Source organism: Sitophilus oryzae, unplaced genomic scaffold, assembly GCF_002938485.1.
Source record: "Sitophilus oryzae breed Bouriz unplaced genomic scaffold, Soryzae_2.0 scaffold_1396_pilon_pilon, whole genome shotgun sequence".
Classification (NCBI taxonomy): Eukaryota; Metazoa; Arthropoda; class Insecta; order Coleoptera; family Curculionidae; genus Sitophilus; species Sitophilus oryzae.
In genome coordinates this window covers 4,378,448-4,399,955 of record NW_022146055.1, presented here as the reverse complement: position 1 = coordinate 4,399,955, position 21,508 = coordinate 4,378,448, and the positions used below count along the sequence as shown (strand labels likewise).

Here is a 21,508-nt window from a genome sequence, read left to right as displayed (position 1 = left end):
GACATAAAGAAAAGACATGTGGCTATCTATTTCAAAAATTAAATTGTTCAAATGTCATATAATAATGGCGGTAGCTGTCATGGAATTGAGCGATTAAAAAATTATCATAAATATTTTTTTTTCAAATGGAAACCCACTTTTTTTAATTCACTAGTGAAAGGGTTTTCCAATTCGTTACGTTTTAACTAGACATATTCCTATACCTAAAATAAATCGTTTTTAAGTTATTTAAGATTTAGTTTGAAAACGTATATTTTTCTTGATTTTATCTAGCTTCCTTTGACATTAAGTGTCAAACAGTCAGACAATTTATTTCCATCTGTCAGAAAATGAATTATTTGAATTTCCTATATTATAACTATACATCTGCTTAAAACTTTTTTGAAGAGATGAATCCGCCAAACACGTATAGACATTTTTTAAAAACTTACTTATTAAATATATCGTTACATTTTAAAGATCGTTGCAGTGTAAAAAAGAAACCACTTATTGCTTTTGTAAAAAGATGTTTTAAAACCTAATTAGATAATGAACGGCGTGTTTGTTTGTCTGAATTTTATTGAATATGGTTGTTGTGACCCCTTTTGGCAGTTAACTGCTCGTAAAACATATATTGTCGTAAACATTGCCGTCGATATATAGACACACGACGGACGGTTATTTTGTCGATGATGATTTAGAATTGCTCCTTTTGAAGCTTTTATTACAGTTATAAATTATTTAGAATATATGTATATATAAATGATATATGTATGTGTTATTACAAATTTCCTATAAATAATTAAACAGTTTTATGTTCTGAAGGATGTATACAATTACTAAGAATTCAGAGATAATACAATCTTTCACTATTGAGAATTAATGAATGTATTAAGATTTTTTCCTTTTTAATGAATATTTCCTTATTAGAGGAGAATTGCTGCTTAAAAGAATAAAATAAATTTATTTTTGCTTGTAGTGTTAAACGTAAAAGTATTATAATAAATACTTATAACAAGAGCTAATAGAACAAGAAGCTTATAACAAATTTATATTCTTTCCAAATTTGATTAACGTAAGTACAATAAAGGTAATCTATTATTTAAAATAACTAATAAAAAAAACTAAAGAGACCTAAAGTAGGGAAGAATTTAGACATAACCTCAAGAGTTATGTCCAATGACTAAAGAATACAAGGACATATTATAACACCCCAGACGAAATTGTTACCATAGCTCCAAACAGTGCCGTGGCCACATGACTATTTAATACATCTTTCTACTATTAAACACTACTTTATTAAAATACAGTTTTAATATCTCAATATATGTGTATAACAACAAAAAAAATATTAATAATATTTTAGACGTGACAACATAGGCTGGAGGCGAAAGACTCAGACGGCCGAGGTCAGCTGCACCCAGGAGTAAACATGTTTAAAAAATTAATATTGGACCGCGCTTAAATGTAAATAGTGTAGTCTATATTTTATTCTAAGTCTATGATACTACCCAAATAGCAAAAGCAATCAACCTCCTCAAGCTTTTTGCCCGACACGAGCAACTCGGTTTGCGGTAGCTTGCCAGAAAGTGTTGATATTATTTTGGTTTTCTTAATGTTTATTTTTAGGCCCATTGCCTCATACGCCCATATATACATGTCCAGTATTTGTTGTAGAGTTTCAGGGTCATTAGCTATTAGTGCACAATCGTCTGCATACATTAATTCTGTGACATACCTGACTCGGGTTTTGGTTTTCGCCTTTAGACGTGATAAATTGAATAGTCCTCCATCTGTTCGATATCGGACAGCCAGGCCTCTTTCCTGTAACCTTCTGTCTACTATCATCATTAGGGCTGTTATAAAGATATTGAAAAGTACAGGTGCCAGGACACATCCCTCTCTTACACCGCTGATTGTTTCAAATTGGTCTGTTAGGTTACTATTGAATGATACCTCGGCTCTGTTGTTCATATGCAGATTTTTACAAAGGTTAACCAACTTTTGCGGTATGCCAAATTTTGACATAATTGATCAGAGTGCATCCCTATTGACCGTATCCAATGCCTTAGTTATGTCGATAAAAGCAAAATGTACGTTTTGCTGTTGTTCGATAGTTTTCTCTTGAATCTGACGAAGGCAGAAGACCATATTTACAGTAGATCTTCTCGGTCGAAAGCCACTCTGAAAGTCAGGTATCAGTTTGTCTACATAGGGCATCATTCTATTTATTATTATTTTTTCTAAGATTTTTCCTGCAACAGCCAATAGAGAGATTCCTCTGTAATTTCCGCATTCGGTTTTATCTCCCTTATTTTTATAGAGGCTAATGATTATTGAGTCCCTAAAATCCTGGGGTACTGATTCTCGCTCCCAGATAACGGTAAATAGATTTTCAAGATGGGGCATTAATTCCGGTGTCAGCGCCTTGTAAATTTCAGCAGGTATTGAGTCCTTTCCGGTTGCTTTGTTGTTTTTTAAAGATGCGATTGCATCAGCGATTTCTTTTCGTGTGAGTGGGACGGATAAGAAGTTTGCAGCGTCGTATTGAGGCAATAAGTAATAAATTTCCTGGTCAATATTTGAGTTTTGATTCAGGACTAGCCAAAAATGTTCCTTCCACCTGTGACGAATTTCAGTGTCATCTTTCAGTAGTTGGCCGTTTACGTCCCTTATTAAAGAAAAGCTATTTACGGGGCCGTATACTTCCCTCAGAGCTTGGAAAAAACGTCTACTATCATTGTTGTCAGCGTAAGCCTGAATTTCATTAACTTTACTTTTCCACCAAGAATTTTTGGCTGCCCTGATTGTTTTTTGAGCTTCGTGTTTAGCAGTTGCAAAATGCTTCTGGGCTTGTCTGCACTCTGGGTTATTCACGAGGCCGGCGTGTGCTTTTCTTTTGAGCTGAAGGGCGGATTCTATTTCCTCATCTTTATCCCTGAACCAGTCCTTATTGCATCTTACTGTTTCTCCTAGACTCTTTTCACATTCAGATTGTATGGCGTCCCGAATGTTTATCCAAATATGTTCAGGGTCATCGCTTTCTGTGTCTGTAGCCCTTGTAAGAGTTTCGGAGATCCTAAGGCCTAGCTCTGATCTTATGTTTGGATCTGCCAATTTGGCAGTGTTTATAACTTTTCTTTTAGAGGGCTTTTTTATGCATGAGTATTTTGGTCGGACAGTTATCGCCATTTTCGACATAAGTATTCTGTGGTCTGTCCAGCACTCTACGTCCACCCGGGCCTTAGTATCGAGGACTTCTTTAAGGTCTCTTTGCCTCACGATGATGTGGTCAAGTTGATGTCAGTGCTTAGATCTTGGATGTTGCCTTTAAATTTGTCATTGTGCATAAATAAGGTGTTTGTTATCGTAAGGCCATGCTCGGAACACTTGGTTAGTAAAAGCTCTCCATTAGCGTTTATATTGCCTATTCCATGTTTCCCGATTACTTTCTCCCAGATGTTATGTTCACGGCCTACTCGGGCGTTAAAATAGCCCATCAGGACCAATCGATCTTGTCCAGGTGTTACCGTAACAAATTTATTGTGCCCTATTGGATATCGTAGACTCACTCATAAGCCTCTCAGAGATTGCTTGCGGTGCCTGTTGCAATTTGGTAACTAAATTATTTTTTATTGCAAAGCCAACTCCGTGCAGTTTTTTATTCTGATCTTCTGGGTACCCTTTCCAATAGAATGTATATTCGTTCTCAACAAGACATCCTTCCCCAGGCAGTCTTGTTTCCGAAATGGCCGCAATATCCACATTGAGTCGATACAGCTCTTTGGAGACAATGACAGTTCTTCTTTCAGGATGTTTCGATTGGCGGGAGTCACAAAGACTCCTAACGTTCCACGCTGCAAAGGTAAACAGTTTGCGTCTCTTTGTAGTTCCTAATTGATAATTCTCCCGCGTAAGCACCTTCCCCCGGAGATCCGATCGGGAAGGTATTTTACCTCCGGAATATTTTGTCTCGCGCAGAGGATTCATCTTGAGTTTGATTGGAGATGTTCGGCTGTGTAATATAATTAGAAAACCAAGACGGTTACACCGCCGCTTGGTTGCGGCAGAGGACAGAAAGTTGACTCCAATGGCACAGACTAGCCGCGACGACTGGCCTTTCGGTCCTCTTGACAAAGCTGCTTGAGATGCCATTTCCTGCGACTCACTACGTGGCTCTGTTGGACGGTACCACGGCATATTAGGGTTATACCGCCCCGACACGGTCGTCAGAGCCTCGTCTGTTAAAACAGGGTATACCGCGAGAAGGTGAGGTTGACAATTGTGTAGAGTAAGCTTTAAGTTATACCGTATACCCCAATAGTATAATAGTATCAGATAGTATCAATTATTTCGACTCCGCGTCGACCTCCAGACGACCCATTCGTGGACCTACTAGTCTCTGGACCTACTATTATTTACGTAGAAAGTAGAGAGAAGGGAGATTCTCTCCAAGTGCGAGACACTTTCGCTTCGAGTTTGAGACGACCCGTGTTTGTGTTAAAATTTAACAGCTGTTTGAATTTTGTATAAATCTCTGACACAACGTAGTTCTAAGATCGAGACTGCTTCATGCAGAATCTCGCAATTAGTGGAATAAATTAGTAGTTTTAATTAGCGTAGAAGTTTATTCCTTTAATTTCAATGTAAGCATTTAGAATGTCAAAATTAGTGGTAGACATTTTCAATTAGTAGAAAAAGTTATCAAACTTTTAACTTTTCCACTAATTAAACTTTAAAATTTGCGTAAAATGTCATTTTGGCCTTTGATTATCTCCCGTCAAGGGAAATTGTGGTTAGAAATCATAAGTTGATTATACTCTGGTTTTATAAGCTAAATATTAGGCTTTCTCTCTGGATACAACTGACAAGCTGTTGCTGAGATACCCTATTAATTTTAATTGTGTTTTTTAAATTTGTGAATGATCGTAAACTAGAAAGTATAAAATCATAGATAAAAGAAATAAATTTAGATTGGAAAGCCCGTCTCTAAAATATATAATTGTTTTGGGCAGGGGCGGGTACAGGAATTTATTTTAGGGGGGGGGCCAAAATAAAAAGTAATATAGAATATGCTTTTAGGACGCCATTTTTAACATAAAAGCCTAATATTTAACATAACTTACAGATTTTAGGGGGGGGGGGCCGGGCCCCATGGGCCCCCCCTCTGTATCCGCCACTGGTTTTGGGTCCCGACCGTTGTACGCGATCTGGCGCTGCTATGGAGGTTGCTAAGAACAACCGAAAACAATAACAAAAATAGTCAAAGTCAGAGTCTTCAAAAATTATAAAATCTTTCAAAATTTAAACGTGATTTAAACCGCCCTCATTGGAAAAATACCGAAAAGTGTTTAAAGCGTTCATTTTCAAAGTAATTATTGCTATCTTGTGAGTTTAATTTAAATTTTACTTACTCAAACTCGTGATAATTGTGAAAAAGTGGCATTAAAAACTAAAAAACTGTGTTATAAACTGTGAACTGCAAAAACTATCGTGGATCGTGGCATAACATGTTTCATATGTATTTCACATACATGTTCTTATATAAAATAAAGTTTTTTCTATGCAACACACTGTATTTTATTTATAAAATTAAAAGAAAATAATAATAAATTTGAATAAATAATATTTGGCGACATAATTCCGGAAAAAGCCGAACCGATCCGAAATTATCAAAAGCTTTGGGTCGCGACCGTTGCAAGAATAGCGCCAAATATATATATTGTTTCATTTATCTATGTATAAAGTGTAATTAAAACCACTAATTTATTACACTAATTGTGAGGTTCTGAATGAAACTTTAAAACAGATTAACTTTCAGATGTGACGCTTACAGATGTAACATTTCATTTTGCTGATAAACGCCGCCGTGATCTCAGACCTTTAATAGGGCTATGGCGTTGTCAGACTTCGTTTTTTTTTCTCGAATGCATTGTTGCCTTTTGCAAAAAATGTATTCCCAATTAAAATAATACTTAATCTGTGGCACATTTTTGTTTGTAGCGATTCATCATACGCATGCGCTTTGTATTCGGTCCCTTTAAATAGGATATTAAAAGAGCCCAAATGCTTCTTTGGTGGCTTAATACACTAAAGAAGCATTATTATTACTTTTCTTTGTGCGAATGTTGATTTCAATAATTATATTTTACAAATTCTATAACTTATTAGAGGTAATTTGCAGTACAGTACCGATCGGTGGTACAGTGAAAGGTAGCAGCGACGGCGTGCTCATCTGCCGCCGCCCCCCGCCTGATTAATGGCCGCCCCACGGTCGCACGCTAATGCCTCTATGTTATTAGTATGTAATAAAGTATATAGTTATTCATTCGGGCAGTAATTCTCGCTGCGGGCGACCGGGGGCCGCCCGCTGCTTAACCTCACCTTTAATGGAAATATTTATGCCGCGTCCGCCGGGCTCCACGACCATATTTCGTTGTCTCCACTCGTTGGTACCGAAGAGAGAGTACTCCGGAGACCACTCGCCACGATGAAAACATTCGTTGCAGTTTTCTTTTTAGCGCGAAAATGACGACGACGCAAACCGTTTGCCGATTTATGGTCTTTATTCGTATTCAGTACCGGTGGAAATAGAAAAAGAGTTGAAGTACTCAGAGTACTCTACTATAAGAACAAATTTTGGATTTTTTTAACATTAAATTTGTAAAAAAAAATAAAATTATAAAGTACATCCAGATGCAAAATAAACGCAAGAGAAAATTTTTTGGTCTAGTTTATTTCTTTTTATTTTTAGTCCTATTTTCTTGACCGTTTTGGCAAACTGTACAGGGTGTCCCACTAAAAATTGCTGGAAATTATTTTCAAGTTTGTAGAACGGTCGCTAAAGAGAATAAAGAAAAGACGCCTCAGAAGAAGTGAATTCACGGCAGGCTCTACGCAAAGAGGTTGTTGTCTAGGTGGTATTGGTTGTAGCTATTATTTATAGTACCCCTTTTCTAGGCAAAATTTCGTAAAACCTTAAAAAAAATTTCGTCATCTTCTTAAATATTAGCACGTCATTAAGGAACACCCTGTATATCAACTTTTATTCGTAAACTCTGTTTATTATAAACTTTTGTATTTGACTTACTATACAGGGTTATTTTTACCTTACCTTTAACACCTTGTGCAATAATTTTGTCAGCAAATTTTTTTACCTTACCTATAACACCCTGTGAAATAATTTCGTGAGCAAATTTTCATAAAACATTATTTTTTGGTCAGAACCATATCACATGAATATTTTATTTTGTGACTCATGTCCACATATACCTTGGTTAATTTTTAAGAGCAAAATGAACTTGTCACAAACATTTTGCAATTTTTTCAATTATCGTTACTTTTTGATGATATTCTTCATATTGACAATAGGTGGCTTTCATTGGTGATTATTGCTGTGTACGATTGAATATAGTTCTTAGTGTCGAAGATTGTGCAAAAGTCATTGATCTTGTTGAAGACTGTCGAAATTATGAATATTTTCTTGATTTCTTGGTCCTTGAAGAAGAATGGGAAACCAATGAAACCATAACACAATATATTTGCAGCTTCATTATCAGATAAACCGACGTCTACAGACAGTTATAACAGCCGGGGGAGGCAATACAAAGTATTAGAGTATTTTTTACAAGCCTTTTGTTTGTTTGTACCGTTGATTGAAGGAAATAATCAATCAACGTTTGTACTCTTAGTTATTACAGTTATTTTTTTTTTAATATCCTTAGTTCTGTAAATGTTACTAATATTTATTAAAACCAGGCCTGTTTTGATATTTTTAACGTTTTTTTAAAGGCTCTACTTAAACTGCCGTTAAACGGTAGCTTACTAAAATGCCGTTAATAGGTATGACGTCGTTGATGTGACCCACTTGACCGCTTTATGAAATATAGGAATTTTATAAGGACTAACCAACGGTATCCATCCCACCAAATAACCAACTTAACCAACGCAACTAACCTCGACATTGATAAAAAATATAAAAAACAAATATAAATTAGTAAAAATCAACCAACCCCACCAAATAATCAACTAACCAATGAATTAACACCCTCCAAATAACCACGCTAACCAACCCGTCAAATAACTAAACCAATCCAACCAAAAAGTGTGAAACCAATGCAATAAGATCACGCTATAAGCAAAAAAGATATAAACAAGTCCTCCCTGGTCGGCGTGAGATTTGAACCACAGACCATCCGCTTACGAAGCGATAGCCTCAGCCACTGACCCACAGGTGCTCTTGCAAAAAGCTTATAGCTAGGCATTACTTTCCGCCGACATGAACGACGTCACAATATCTATTAACGGCATTTTAGTAGGCTACCGTTTAACGGCTGTTTAAGTACATTGTTTTTTTAAATTTGAATATAAAATCCTAATCAGTGGCGGTATGAGACAATAATCACCAAAGCCACCGGGTCATATTAAAAAATATCATCATAATGATAGTTGAAAAAATTGCAAATTGTTGGTGGCAAGTTAATTTGGCTCTTAAAAATTAACCAAGGTACGTTTTGACATGAGTCGAAAAAGAAAATTCTCATGAGACATGGTTTTGAACGCTGTGAAAAATAATGTTTTAGGAAAAGTTACTCACAAAATTATTGCACAGGGTGTTTTAAAGTTAAGGTAGAAAACAACCTTTCAATTAATCCTGTATCATAAGCCAAATACTAAAGTTTATAAAAAACTGAGTTTATGAATTAAAGTTGATAAATTTATATACAGTTTGCTAAAAAATTCATGAAAGTAGGGCTAAAAGTATAAAAAAATATACATTATACATATACTTCATATACAGGGTGGTCCGAACTGTATTCCGGAAATTTCAGCAGCATATTCTGCAGATAAAAATAAGTTCTTATAAATGTATGTCCTAAAATGCTTAGTTTCGGAGATACAGGGTGTAGAAGTTTTATTTTTATTTCGATTTTTTCCAAATAATTTCTGAAGTAACATCAGTATTTGGATGGAATTTGGTGTCTGGGAGTTTTTTGATATGAGAAATTCGATTTTGATGTCAATATGGCTCCTACTTGTAGAGGGCGCCACCTATATATTTTTAACTGGTTTGAAGAGTAATAACTTTTCGTCCGTACCTGTATAAAACTACTAAGTCAAAAAATATACATTTAGGACGTTTTTAACGTAAAAAAGATCTCTTAATAAAAATCGCTACGAGTAATAGTTCTCGAGATATTTGAAATCGAAATTATCAATACCTGTCATCATTGACATAAATTAAACAGGTTGACTAAATAGTTAATAGACGGAAATCATCAATTTGAAATGTTTTTGTGCCAAATCATTATCAATCATCATTTTTTCGAAGAAAATTTTATGATTAATTTAACAAAATAACAATTTTCCAAATTTATCTTTTTAGTCAAATAACTATCTACTCAACATGTTTATTTTTTCTAAATAATGACATGTATTGACTATTCCTATTCTAAATATCTCGAGAACGGTTGCTTGTAACGATTTTTACTAAGAGACATTTTTTACGTAAAAAAATACGAAAATGTATATTTTTTCAATCAGCAGTTCTATACAAGTACGGACAAAAAGTTATTACTCTTCAAAACAGTTAAAACACATGTAGGTGGCGCCCTCTACAAATAGGAGTCATAATGACATCAAAATCAAATTTCTCATGTCAAAAATCAGACACCAATTTTCATCCAAATATTGACGTTACTTCAGAAATTATTTGGAACAATTCGAAATAAAAATGAAACTTGTACACCCTGTATCTCCGAAACTAAGCATTTTAGGACATACATTTATAAGAAGTTTTTTACTTCCTTTCATCTGCAGAATATGCTCCCGAAGTTTCCGGAATACAGTTCGGACCACCCTGTATAACACTTTAAACTTCTCCGTTGCGTTTTTTTGCATCTGAGTGTATATAAAGGCCAATGATTTATCTCCATTAGCTTTTGAAGAATTAACTGTGGGTCTTAGTTATTTTAAGCTTTAAAAGTTCATTAAGGCTGGAACCCACTAAATTAGATTACAAATTTCAGGTGTCGCCATATTGAAAATATTTTGAGTCGATAGATCTCGTTGCGCACAAGATGTGCAAAACATTTCCTATCAAGATGTTGCGTTGTTCTCTAGAAACTTCTAATGCACTCTCAATCTGGGACACCCTGTATAGATAGACAATTTTTAAAGAAACTGCATTGAAATATAGTGTTGGTAAATACATATGAGGGTAGGTATCTTGTATTAAGTGTGTGAACAGCCAAATTTCTGGCGACGAAAAAATATCTCCCGATGATTTATTTCGTTTTGCGAAACGTGGTTACTTGGATGATTTACGGCGCACGCCTGGTGTGCGGACGGTCCTGCATTAAGCCTCTTTTTGACCGCTCCGGAAAATTATTGCTTTTATATTTATTCGAAAAATTTCGCTAATCGACGACGTGCAGTTGCGACCGAAAAATACCTGGAGACGAAGAAAACATTCTTTAATTTCTCAACTACTATGCTTATACAGGGTCGGCAAGGTCTATGTTTGGGTGAAGATTTTCGTGTGTACAAAGAGTGTACCAACACCATCAATACGCTTCAGTCCAGGGTATCCCATTTTCGAGTTTTATGGGGTTTCTCGTTTATGAGTAGAGATATAAAGATACCGTTTTCACATCACTCTGCTACTCTTTTATAGGGGTCGTCATTTTCTTGACAACTTCTTGATCTTGTCTTGATTTCAAGCCAAGATCAAGACAAGAAATGATTTTTGATTTTCAAGACAAGACAAGAAATTACTTCTCAAGATCAAGATTTCTGGACAAGAAATCAAGAAAATCTTGAAATTTCTTGAAAATATAAAATAAAAAAGAAATACTCACTTACTTAGGTATTTGTATATTATATGAATATCCATTAAATTGATGGATAAAAAAATTATTAAGCAAAAAATTGTCCAATGTCCAAAGTTGACATAAGTACGTCCAAAGTCGGATGTCCAAAGTTGGAATACTGTGGGCTAAACTAAATTGGAATCTTATTAATGCCTAATAAATTTTTAAATTTTAAATGTTTTTTTTTATAATTTTTTGGATATGCAATGCCTACGATATTAGAATAAAAAAAACTTTGCAAAGCGGGTCTACTTCAGTGGCATACAGACTTTTTGAATTAATGTAAAAATTTTAAAATAAAAAAAATAATACATTTTAATATACGCCACTGAAGTAGAGTAGCTTTTATCATTGTTGTTTTGACTGTTTTTATCTGTAGTAGTATTATCACCGTCACTACTGTCAAAGTCCCTAATTAAACTTCTACGTCCAGGTGTCTGAGGTGGTAGGTATTCTGAACCAGATTCAATTACGAATGGCTCAGATTTGCTGCTCAACGAACCATCACAGTCACTCATTTTAATGTTAGATAATAATAATAATAATTAACAAAATTATGTAAATCTGATGATTTTGACTATTGTAGTATAATGGGCCTAAAGTTTTTGAATTTTTTGAAAATTAGATGCCTGACCCTCGATTTTACGCATAAAGCATAAACATCACATTAACCAATCTCACCGCGACTTTTAAACAGGGGGTTCCCCTTTAATAAACGAATTTTAAACGGGAGTTCCCTTTTTGTCAAGATATCAAGAAATTTCAAGATTTCTTGAATCAAGACAAGAAATCAACTCTCAAGGAATGGTCAAGACAAGATTTTTTTTAATTCTTGAAAGTATTTCAAGACAAGACAAGAAATTGCCTGTCAAGACAAGATTTCTTGTTTTGCCGATCCCTACTTTTTTAAGAAACTAAAGATGCTATACACAGATTTGTCCTAGCCCCCTTGGTTTCTGATATACAGGACGAATTTAAAAATGTTGCATTTTTTTACTGTCTTCGTATCTTGGATATCTTATAACTAAAGACATTATAAAGATAGACCGAACATCTCATTCATAAATACTCGTTGGAAGTATATCAAACATTCCAATGTGTCAAACAAGGACAGAAGAGACAGAGAAGTCTAAAATTTCCGACCCCGGCAACTAGGCGCATTTGGATTGTTCTAATGGCCAGTAGCGTATCGTTTTTTGGAAGGAATTTAATTAGTAAAGTAAAAGTAAAGTAATTAGTAAAATTTTTACTCCATATTAATATACTACATTAACACTTTTTCGTCAGATGAGTTTTGTTATAAGGTCTAATATAATAATATAATTAATATCCCATATATACTTATGTTGAAACGTTAGTAGGTAGTTTTCGAAAATCGCTCCAACGTCAATTTTCAATTTAAACTTTCTCAGTTACTTCTATATAAACTTTCAGTTACTTTTGAATATTTACAGGGTGACTCAAGTTTCTGAAACAGTTCTATATTAGGTTTGTGGTTGGTGACTTTTCTTTCAATTTTTTTTTCAGAATATGGAGGCAATGGTAAAGCACATTTTGGACATTTTTGTAAACATAGGTGGCCGGAACATATTTTCAAACTAAAGTTGTAGATTTGCCATTAAATTTCCACTCCAGAAATACCTAGGGTTGCCACCTGTCCTTTTTTGAAAAGGACAGTCCTTTTTTGGAATAACTTGTCCTTTTGACTTTTTTTGACTTAAAAAGTCATTTTTATTCACGTATTTTCCCTGAGAAAATTACCTACAGCAAACGGAAATATTCTTTTCGTCCAAATTTAATTAGAGATGTTATAAAACTTATAAATAATCGTTTATGTATATTGAAAATATCAGTGGTGCCAAACAGCTACCCTGCTGTGCACCGCTAGTTGCTATAAAGGGACACGATCTGTGACCATTATATTCAACATATTGCTTGCGTTGATGTACATATGAGGAAAAGAACTTTATTAATTTATTATCAAATCCCATTTGTGACAATTTCTCTGCCATAATCCCATGGTTCATCTTATCAAAGGCCTTCGAGAAGTCTGTGTAAACAGCATCAACCTGATAACCTTCATCGATAGAGTTATATGTATATTCAAGAAAGCATGTTAACTTTGTCACAGTTGATCGCCCTGGAAAAAAGCCATGTTGAGATGGTGTTATCAAATTTTTAATTTTGAAAAATAGTTTATTATGTATACACATCTCGAAGGCCTTTGCAATGTTGGATAGAATTGAGACCGGACGATAATTCTCAATGATATCTCTGTTGCCCGTTTTAAAAATTGGACAAATCTTGGCTTGCTTCCAAACACTAGGAAATGTTTGTGTTGAGATAGAAAGGTTAAAAAGTCTAGTTAATGGTTCAGCCAGAACAAAAGCGCAATCCCTTATAAGAAAGGAAGGTATTTTATCTGGGCCAGCCGTTTTTCTATTTTTAGTGAACTTTAAGGCCTTCAGCACATCTTCGGTGTCAAATGTCTCCAAAGAAATACTATTACCACATTCATACGAGACATTGCTAGGGCTTGAAACAATATAAACACCTTGGAAAAAATTGGCAAAAGAATTTACAATGTCAGTGGGATTGTCAAGAGGAGTATTATCACTGTTTCTAAGAGTGCCAGGAATACGAGTGCCAGGAATCGATATTCTGTTTCTGCTGAATATATTTCCAGAATTCTCTGGGTTCAGCTCGTAGTGAGTCCTGAGCAGCGATTATATACGTTTTATAAGCACTATCAAGTTGTTGCTTAATCACTGCTCTAAGAGTTTTAAAAGCCCCATGGGATTCCGGAGATCGATTGATTTTCCATCTCTTAAAGATTCTAGATTTCTCCTTAATGTTACTGATGATTTTGGATGTATACCATGATGGGTAGGAACACTTTTTGTTATTTTTATACTGTTTGTAGAGTGGGATGGATTGGTCAAAGAGTTCATACAGTTTATTATAGAAAGCCTCGACTGCTGCGTTAACGTCTTCCATGCCTTCTAAAAAGTCCCAGTTAGTGGTAAGGATAAGATTATAAAGATGCAGGTAGTTGGCTTTACTGAAGTTATAGTTTTTTGCCTGAACAGTAGAGGGAAAGTTTGAATGGGGTTTCCTCGGCAAATCAGGAATTATTAGTAGTGTTGGATGATAACCATCTTCCTTGACAAATGGAAAAGTGGTGACTTCTGAAGGCAAGTTAGTAATAACTAGGTCAAGAATATTTTTGTTTTGATTTTGAATTCTATTACATTGCTTAAAATCAAAAAAAGCGAGAAAATCGTTTAAAAGCTGAAGTTTTGGACAAGTCTCAGCAGGTGAATCTGAAAAATGAATATTGAAATCGCCTAATAAGATTATGTCGCGTCCTTAGAGAAATGTTAAGGACTCAAAAACATCAAAAAATACATGAAAATGCTCAACTGAAGTGTTAGGCTGAAAGTAAACTGCAAACACATACAGAACACCCCCATCACCCGCAACACTCACCCCAACAATGTCGAAAGCCGGCAGCGCATCTTCAAAAATGTACAGGTCCAATACGGTCGAATTGAGATAACTTCGGACTGCCTATTGTGAAAGACAAAGATTACCATACCAGAAAAAAAACATACCATAACGTGGTATACTGATGCTTCCAAAACCAAAGCAGGGACAGGGATAGGAGTGTTTGGGCCGAAAACTAAATACTCCGAATCGATGGGCACCTACCCCAGTATCCTTCAGGCAGAAATTTACGCTATCGAAAGATGCGTACAATTTATCTTAGATAGGAACTATCGAAAACAGGAGATTGTCATCCTATCCTATAGTCAAGCAGCACTTAACGCGATCAACTCAGTAACAAAAAATCAAAGGTTTTCCTTGATTTAAGTAAAAACAATCTTTGGATTGTCCACGGGGTTTCTAACAGGACACTGTCTCCTCAACGAACACCTCAGTAGGCTGAAGCTGGGAAACAACGGCGAATGCAGATTCTGTGGGGAAAATGGGGAAACACCAGAACTGTAGTGTATCACCATATCACTGAGTGCGCCGAGACGACGACCATTCGTGCCATGAACTTTGGTACGGCTGATGTCAAGTCACTCTGTGGAGCCGTCTCAGATACTGGCTGCTACTGTATGATGAGTTATAACTCGTTATAACTCAAGAAAGGGGAGAACACAATAGATCTATAAGGGCGCGGTGATTAGCTCCCCTCCTAAACATTCTACATTCTACATGGAACGCTTCCGTGGCGTTTATATCACAAATACTACGACAGAAAGAGCTTGATCAACGAAGGGCTGAAGAATGACCGATGTCTATTAATATAGCATCTGCGCCGAAGTAATGCGTGAGCAGTTCCAGTGCAGTTTGTCAAGGGACCAGGCGTCTATGAAGATTTTTTTTACCATCCTCACAAAAAAAGAGACTTAGCTAAAGTACTAGAGGGGATTCCCCTTAGCACCTGGCTCGGACCTAGGACTTTCCCCACCAACGACAAGGTCTCGCGTCTCCTAGAGGAAGGAGAAACGAATTCTTTGTATGCTTATTGTAATAAAGAAATAAATTATCACGCCTATTAAAATAATAATAGACCCTGTCGTGGAAAATGCGAACAAAACAAACTAAAGAAAAAAGCGATTGCAGTTGCACCAAGACCAGAAGTCCACACCATCGTAAAAATTAATCTCGATACTATAAAACATGCACACACTCGCGCACGGCCACGTTTCTAATAAAGTGTAATCATAATATTATTAATAACGTCCATAAAAGCCGTAATAAAGTGTAAAATGATATTTTCAAGTATTTACGATGCATCTGGCTGCTGGTACGAACGACTCGACTACTTGGTACGACCGTGGAGAAGGAAGCAGAAACACGAAGGAATATTATAGGGAGTGCGATTAACGACATTTGTAATTAATACGATCGAATCGCGCTCTTTGTTCGAGGAATCCAAGAAAGTGGTTTTAATTTTATTCGTTTTGCATACATTTTTGGTCTCAAAATATATTTTCCATATATAAATAAATTTAAAAAAAAGTATCGTTTTCAAGATGAAATGACCAAAAAAGGCTTGGATGAACTTTTTTTAAGCTGAAATCACTTATAAAACAAACAACAAAACATACAGTATACGGTCTGGCAATAGTGCGTCGGGCATCTGTAAAAAACTCATAAGATAAAAAACTTTCTGGAATTTTGTTTAAGTGCAAATCTAAAGTATGTAATAGGATGCATTTAAGGAAAATATTTTAACTTCTATAGGGTGGTTCAAAAAAGTCGTGAGAAAAAAGAGTGGATCGGGATTATTTTTTTTAATGGAACACCCTGTATATTATTACTTTTTTGAGATCACCTTACATAATCTTAAGATATGACGTTTCAGAGATATTAATAAATAAATAAAAAATATATACATATTTTTCAGCCTTTCTTATAAAAATTATTAAAAATACAAGAATTGTCCTGAAGTCGAAACTATATTAGGTATTTTCTTTAGATAGTCTGTACTTAATGCTATATACTAAGGGCTGGCAAAGGTTAGTCTTGGGTCGAGATTTCCGTATGTAAGAAGAGTACAATGCGTTTATAATGTACTGAACAAAGAGAGGACAGTAAACACGTTGCCAAACGTATGAAATAAACCGAGAAACTGTGCACATCGCCAAGAGACGTAGAAGGGGGTTATAGCAGATTTGTCGCAGTTGACCGGTCGACCCAATCAATGCCTCTGTCAGTAGTCAGTACTTAAAGTTCTAGGGAAAGGTGTACGTCATGCGTTCAGCTTCACGATTTAATTACGTCTCGTGATACTTAATTTGTTTATTTATTAACGAGTCGTTGTAATTTTCCCTATAGCTTGAATTTTTTTAAGTGCAAGCTAGAAACACTTGCATTTTTGGTAAAAATAAGTGGAATTGAGTGGGTGTTCGATAGTGGTCGCCCTATTAGAACTCTGAATTCAAAACTCGATATCTCGAAATCTATTAGAAATAATAGATTGTAGTTTTTTCAGGAACTTTGTTAATATTTCTGCTGTATTTTCTTTGTAGACAGTATGTGAAAATCTTTATCAATAAAAAAATTACACGATTGCTGAAAATTGCTATGCTCTAAAAATAAATGGATGGATTGTTTACAAATTTTGAATGGAAAAAACAACCTTATCGAATTTTTCTTATGTAAATATATGGTAAAATATCCGACATTGAAAATAAAAAAATGTTTTAATATCTAAAGTGGTTCTTGAGTTATGGCCTGTTATGTGTTAAAAAGTTCAGTTTTTAAATTATTGCGATTACTGACGTTTTCTCGTTATAAAAAAATGACACCTTAACGATATCCTTATAATTCCATTTCAGATGTTCAGAAACATGTCTAATGATTTTATCTAGTTATCTCTTGAAAAAAAAGTCTTTTAAATATAAGCGGTTTGCGATCGTGATTTTACTTTACTTGATAGGGAAAGGCGTATCGGCAACGCCGCGCGCACCAACAGGTGGCAACAGCACACCATCGCGCGGCGCGTCGGTCGGTCGCATTTCTCTCACTCCGACTTAATAAGATCCCTATGCGATTTACTTCCACACATGTAAATGCCGACCCAAAAGTAACAGTTGCTAGCACGGTATATGCTATGCTTATATACTAACTTTGCTATAAATATGGTAGTTGTAAATCATACAGAATGATCAAAATTCTACGCCAAACTGACCAAAATATAAAATAATGTTTCTTTGTTTTTTTTATGGAACACCGTATATACTATTAATTCAATAGTTGGAACATTGAAAAATAAACATTTTTTGTATTTAGAGTATTTAATTTTTTTTAACGGTTTCGCAAATATTCGCTGTTTTATATTTCATAGGTATACCATTCTCCACAGTAAATTTTTATCAAAGCCACCCAATAATTTTTCTCTCGTATTTTACCGTTGAAAGAGCCATATGAAATAATACTGCGTGTATATGCAAAATCATTAAAAATTTTGAAATACTTTAAATACAAAAAATGTTTATTTTCTGGCTAACCATTTAATAAAAAAATAATATACAGGGTGTTCTATTAAAAAAATATATATTGTATATTTTAGAAAATTTGGCGTAGAATTCAAATGCCTTGTATGATTTTAGATTACGATATTTATAGCAAAAGTATAAAAGTAAATACCTAACATATAGTTTTGATATCAGGACAGTTCTTGTATTTGTAATATTTTTTTAAGGAAGCTTGAAAAATATATATTTTTTATTTATTTATTAATATCTCTGAAATTATCAAAATATATTTACTTATATCTTAGAATTATGTAAAGTGATCTGAAAGGAAGCCAAAAATGCAATAATATATTGGGGGTTTCATTTAAAAAAAATCATCCCGATCCATTCACACTTTTTTGAGCCACCCTAAAAAGTTAAAATATTTTCCTGAAATAAAGCCTAAAATATATTCTCGTACATACTTTTTTCTACGACTAGCCTAGAAATGCAGTTTGACACAAGGAAAAGTCGATCTGAAATTGGCGTTTTGCAAACTGTCGTGTGCTAAGGATTTAGCGCACGACACAGTGGCGGATACAGAGGGGGGGCCCATGAGGCCCGCCCCCCCCTAAAATCTGGAAATTGTGTAAAATATTAGGTTTTTGGGTAAAAATGGTACCCTAAAAAGCATATTCTACATTGCTTTTTATTTTGGCCCCCCCTAAAAAAAATTTCTGTATCCGACCCTGGCACGACATGTGTCTTAGTGCACACGACATGTGTCAATTTTAACATTTTTAACCTTCAATGTTTAGCTGAAACGCCAAACGCAACGCAGCCGTCAGAAAAGTGTCATCATACATCGCAAATTATTTCATAAAACTGACAAAAACTGAGTGAGTCTGCTGCATAGTAGATTATTTTCTTTTATCTATGGTCTGCTGCTAATTTGTAGTCATGGAAAAAATAGCGTAAAAAACTCGTTCGAAAACTTCTTTGTACACTCGTTCGATTTGTGGTAAAAAACTCGTTCGAAAACTTCTTTGTACACTCGTTCGATTTGTGGCTCTTGCCTGCGGCTCGAGCCAACAAACTGTCGAACTCGTGTGCAAAACGTCGTTTTCAAAACTCGTTGTTTAATATCTTTGTTTAATATACTATTAAAAGTCGGTAGTTGTCTTTAAATTATTTGCAAATTTTAAACCTGTCAACTTCGGTATGATAAAAAAAATTAAAATTGAAATTAAAAATATCATTTTTTTTAATATTTAATTCGCTTTACTTTAAATTATCACAAATCATCATAAAAACAAAAATGATATTTATCTTCACATTCCCAGCTATGCTTTAACATTTCATCCACTTTCGGAAAATATTCGGAAAAAACAAATTTCTGGACAGTTGCATTTTGGTCTTTATGTAGATAGTTCTCCGTAAAATTCAGAGCTTTTTGCATTCCGCGAATAATGGGTGATACTTTGCATATTAACATTTGGACACAGCCAGTTTCTTCATCCATTGATCGTTCTTTAATATATTTGATAATTTCTTCTGGCAATTTAGGATTGAGGGCTTCATTTATTATATTACGAACTTCGGGTTTCTCCATGATCCAAGAAAATGGATCTCCATTTTTTGCATTTCTTAATTCTTCCTGGTTGGGAGATGTTGATTTCGATACTGATGCTTTGTTCAGTAGTGTTTTGGAAAGCTAGAAAAACGAATATAAATATACCAGATCAATAAAAACCGTGATATTAAAGAAGAAGAAAAAAATCAAAATGAATATAAACAGAAATGTGATAAGATTCAGTTTGGAAATGGAAATGATTTTGTGAACATTATCAGAACTGTCTGATTGACGTTACATTTTGTCATCGAATAACAGTGTTTTGGAAAAGAAAATGTTTAGGTTAATGAAATATTAGGTGTGACCAGTGGCGCATCTAGAAATTGAGTCTGGGAGGGGTAGTGGCAATATTTAAATAAAGTACTCAATTCAAATTATACCGTGCTAGCAACTGTTATTTTTGGGTCGGTATTTCCATGTGTGGAAGTAAATCGCATAGGGATCTTATTAAGTCGGAGTGAGAGAAATGCGGCGGTGTGCTCTTGCGTTGTTGCCGGTACGCCTTTCCCTATATCAAGTAAAGTAAAACCATGATCGCAAACCGCTTATTTTTAACACTTTTTTTCGAAAAAGTAACTAGATAAAATCATTAGATATATTTCTGAGCATCTGAAATGGAATTATAAGGATATCGTTAGAGTGTCTATTTTTTATAATGATAAAACGTCAGTAATCGCGATAATTTAAAAACTCAACTTTTTAACACATAACATGCCATAACTTAAGAACCACTTTAGATATGGAAACTTTTTTTATTTTGAAGATCGGATCTTTGACAATGTGTTTAAATAAGAAAAACTCGATAAGGTTGTTTTTTTCCATTCAAAAATTTTAAACTTTTTACTTTTAGTGCATAGCAATTTTCAGCAATCGTGTAACTTTTTTATTAATAAATATTTTCACATACTGTCTGCGAAGAAAATATAGCAGAAATGTTAAGAAAGTTTTGAAAAAACTACAATCAATTGTTTTTAATAGATTTTGAGATATCGATTCATACTGAATTCAGAGTTCTAATAGCGCGACTACTGACGTGAACACCAACTCAATTCCACTTATTTTTACCAAAAATGCAAGTGTTTCTAACTTGCACTTAAACATTTTCAAGCTATAGGGAAAATTACAGTGACTCATTTTTAAAGACTTGTCAAAATTTGGACACGCGCTAAATGGATTTGATTTTCTTATGTCTCAAAGTCTGTGGACTTTTCTGTATGTCACTTTTTCAAACATGTCCTTCAAATCCTCCAATTTAATAGTTGTAAGTATAGTTTCACTTCAAATATTTTTATTTTGAATTTAAAACATATTATTCCTTAAACTGTTATATATACGAGTATTAAAAATAATCGTGGTGTACTCAAAATTTCTCTGGCCATATTTAAGTTTATGAATCAAAAACCTCTCCACTTACCAGCTGTGCAATAAATATTATTACGTTCACTGTAATAACTCCGATTTTCTTGCTATTGATTCCCAGAACTTTTAAAAACCTAACTAAAATATTAGGCTCTTTCAAACCATCTTCAGACTCTTCTTCTTGTCGTACTGAATCAGTTTTAACACCGCTTCCAAACGCTTGACTCACCAAGTCAGCAACTCGAGCAGCTTTATCGATATTTTGAAACTTGCCAAATCCGAGCCTGATTCTATCGAACAAACTATCAAAGAAAGTGTTTTGATTTTTGCTGTCTATCGTGCTCAGGCACGAAACAATCAATATAAAAATGAATTTGTTCATTGTCGTTCACTCTGAGGTAGAGAAAAATGCAGTTTTACATTTGTTTAAGTGGAAATGCATTTCATTGCGGTATAGGACATTATAGCGGTCCCGTGGTGTTTTTTCGGTCGGGTAAGTGTAGAGTTTACGGTATTTAGCTCTGTAAGTATTGTAATAGCTTGATTATAAGATGAAAAGGATTGCACCAACAGAAAAAAATCACACAAGAGTCTTTAAGTTTATAATCAAAGGCGACTTCCCGACTATTTTATTTTGTAGATTTTAAATAATCGAATTTATTTTAACATTAACTGGACTTAATTAAATAAAT

General features: G+C 34.5%; 2 protein-coding genes across 2 annotated transcripts; both read right to left on the bottom strand.

Moving 5' to 3' along the window:
• Nucleotides 1-2,013: 2,013 nt before the first annotated feature.
• On the bottom strand, nucleotides 2,014-3,171 carry LOC115875768. The gene has a single exon (XM_030891273.1). It carries the CDS (start codon nucleotides 3,169-3,171, stop codon nucleotides 2,014-2,016), a length of 1,158 nt encoding a protein of 385 aa, XP_030747133.1.
• Nucleotides 3,172-19,079: 15,908 nt separating this feature from the next.
• LOC115875767 lies at nucleotides 19,080-21,213 on the bottom strand. Its single transcript, XM_030891272.1, has 2 exons — nucleotides 20,872-21,213; nucleotides 19,080-19,538 (listed from the first exon to the last, which is right to left on the bottom strand). Exons 1-2 carry the CDS (start codon nucleotides 21,196-21,198, stop codon nucleotides 19,119-19,121), a joined length of 747 nt encoding a protein of 248 aa, XP_030747132.1. The 5' UTR covers nucleotides 21,199-21,213; the 3' UTR covers nucleotides 19,080-19,118.
• Between the last annotated feature and the right edge of the window lie 295 nt (nucleotides 21,214-21,508).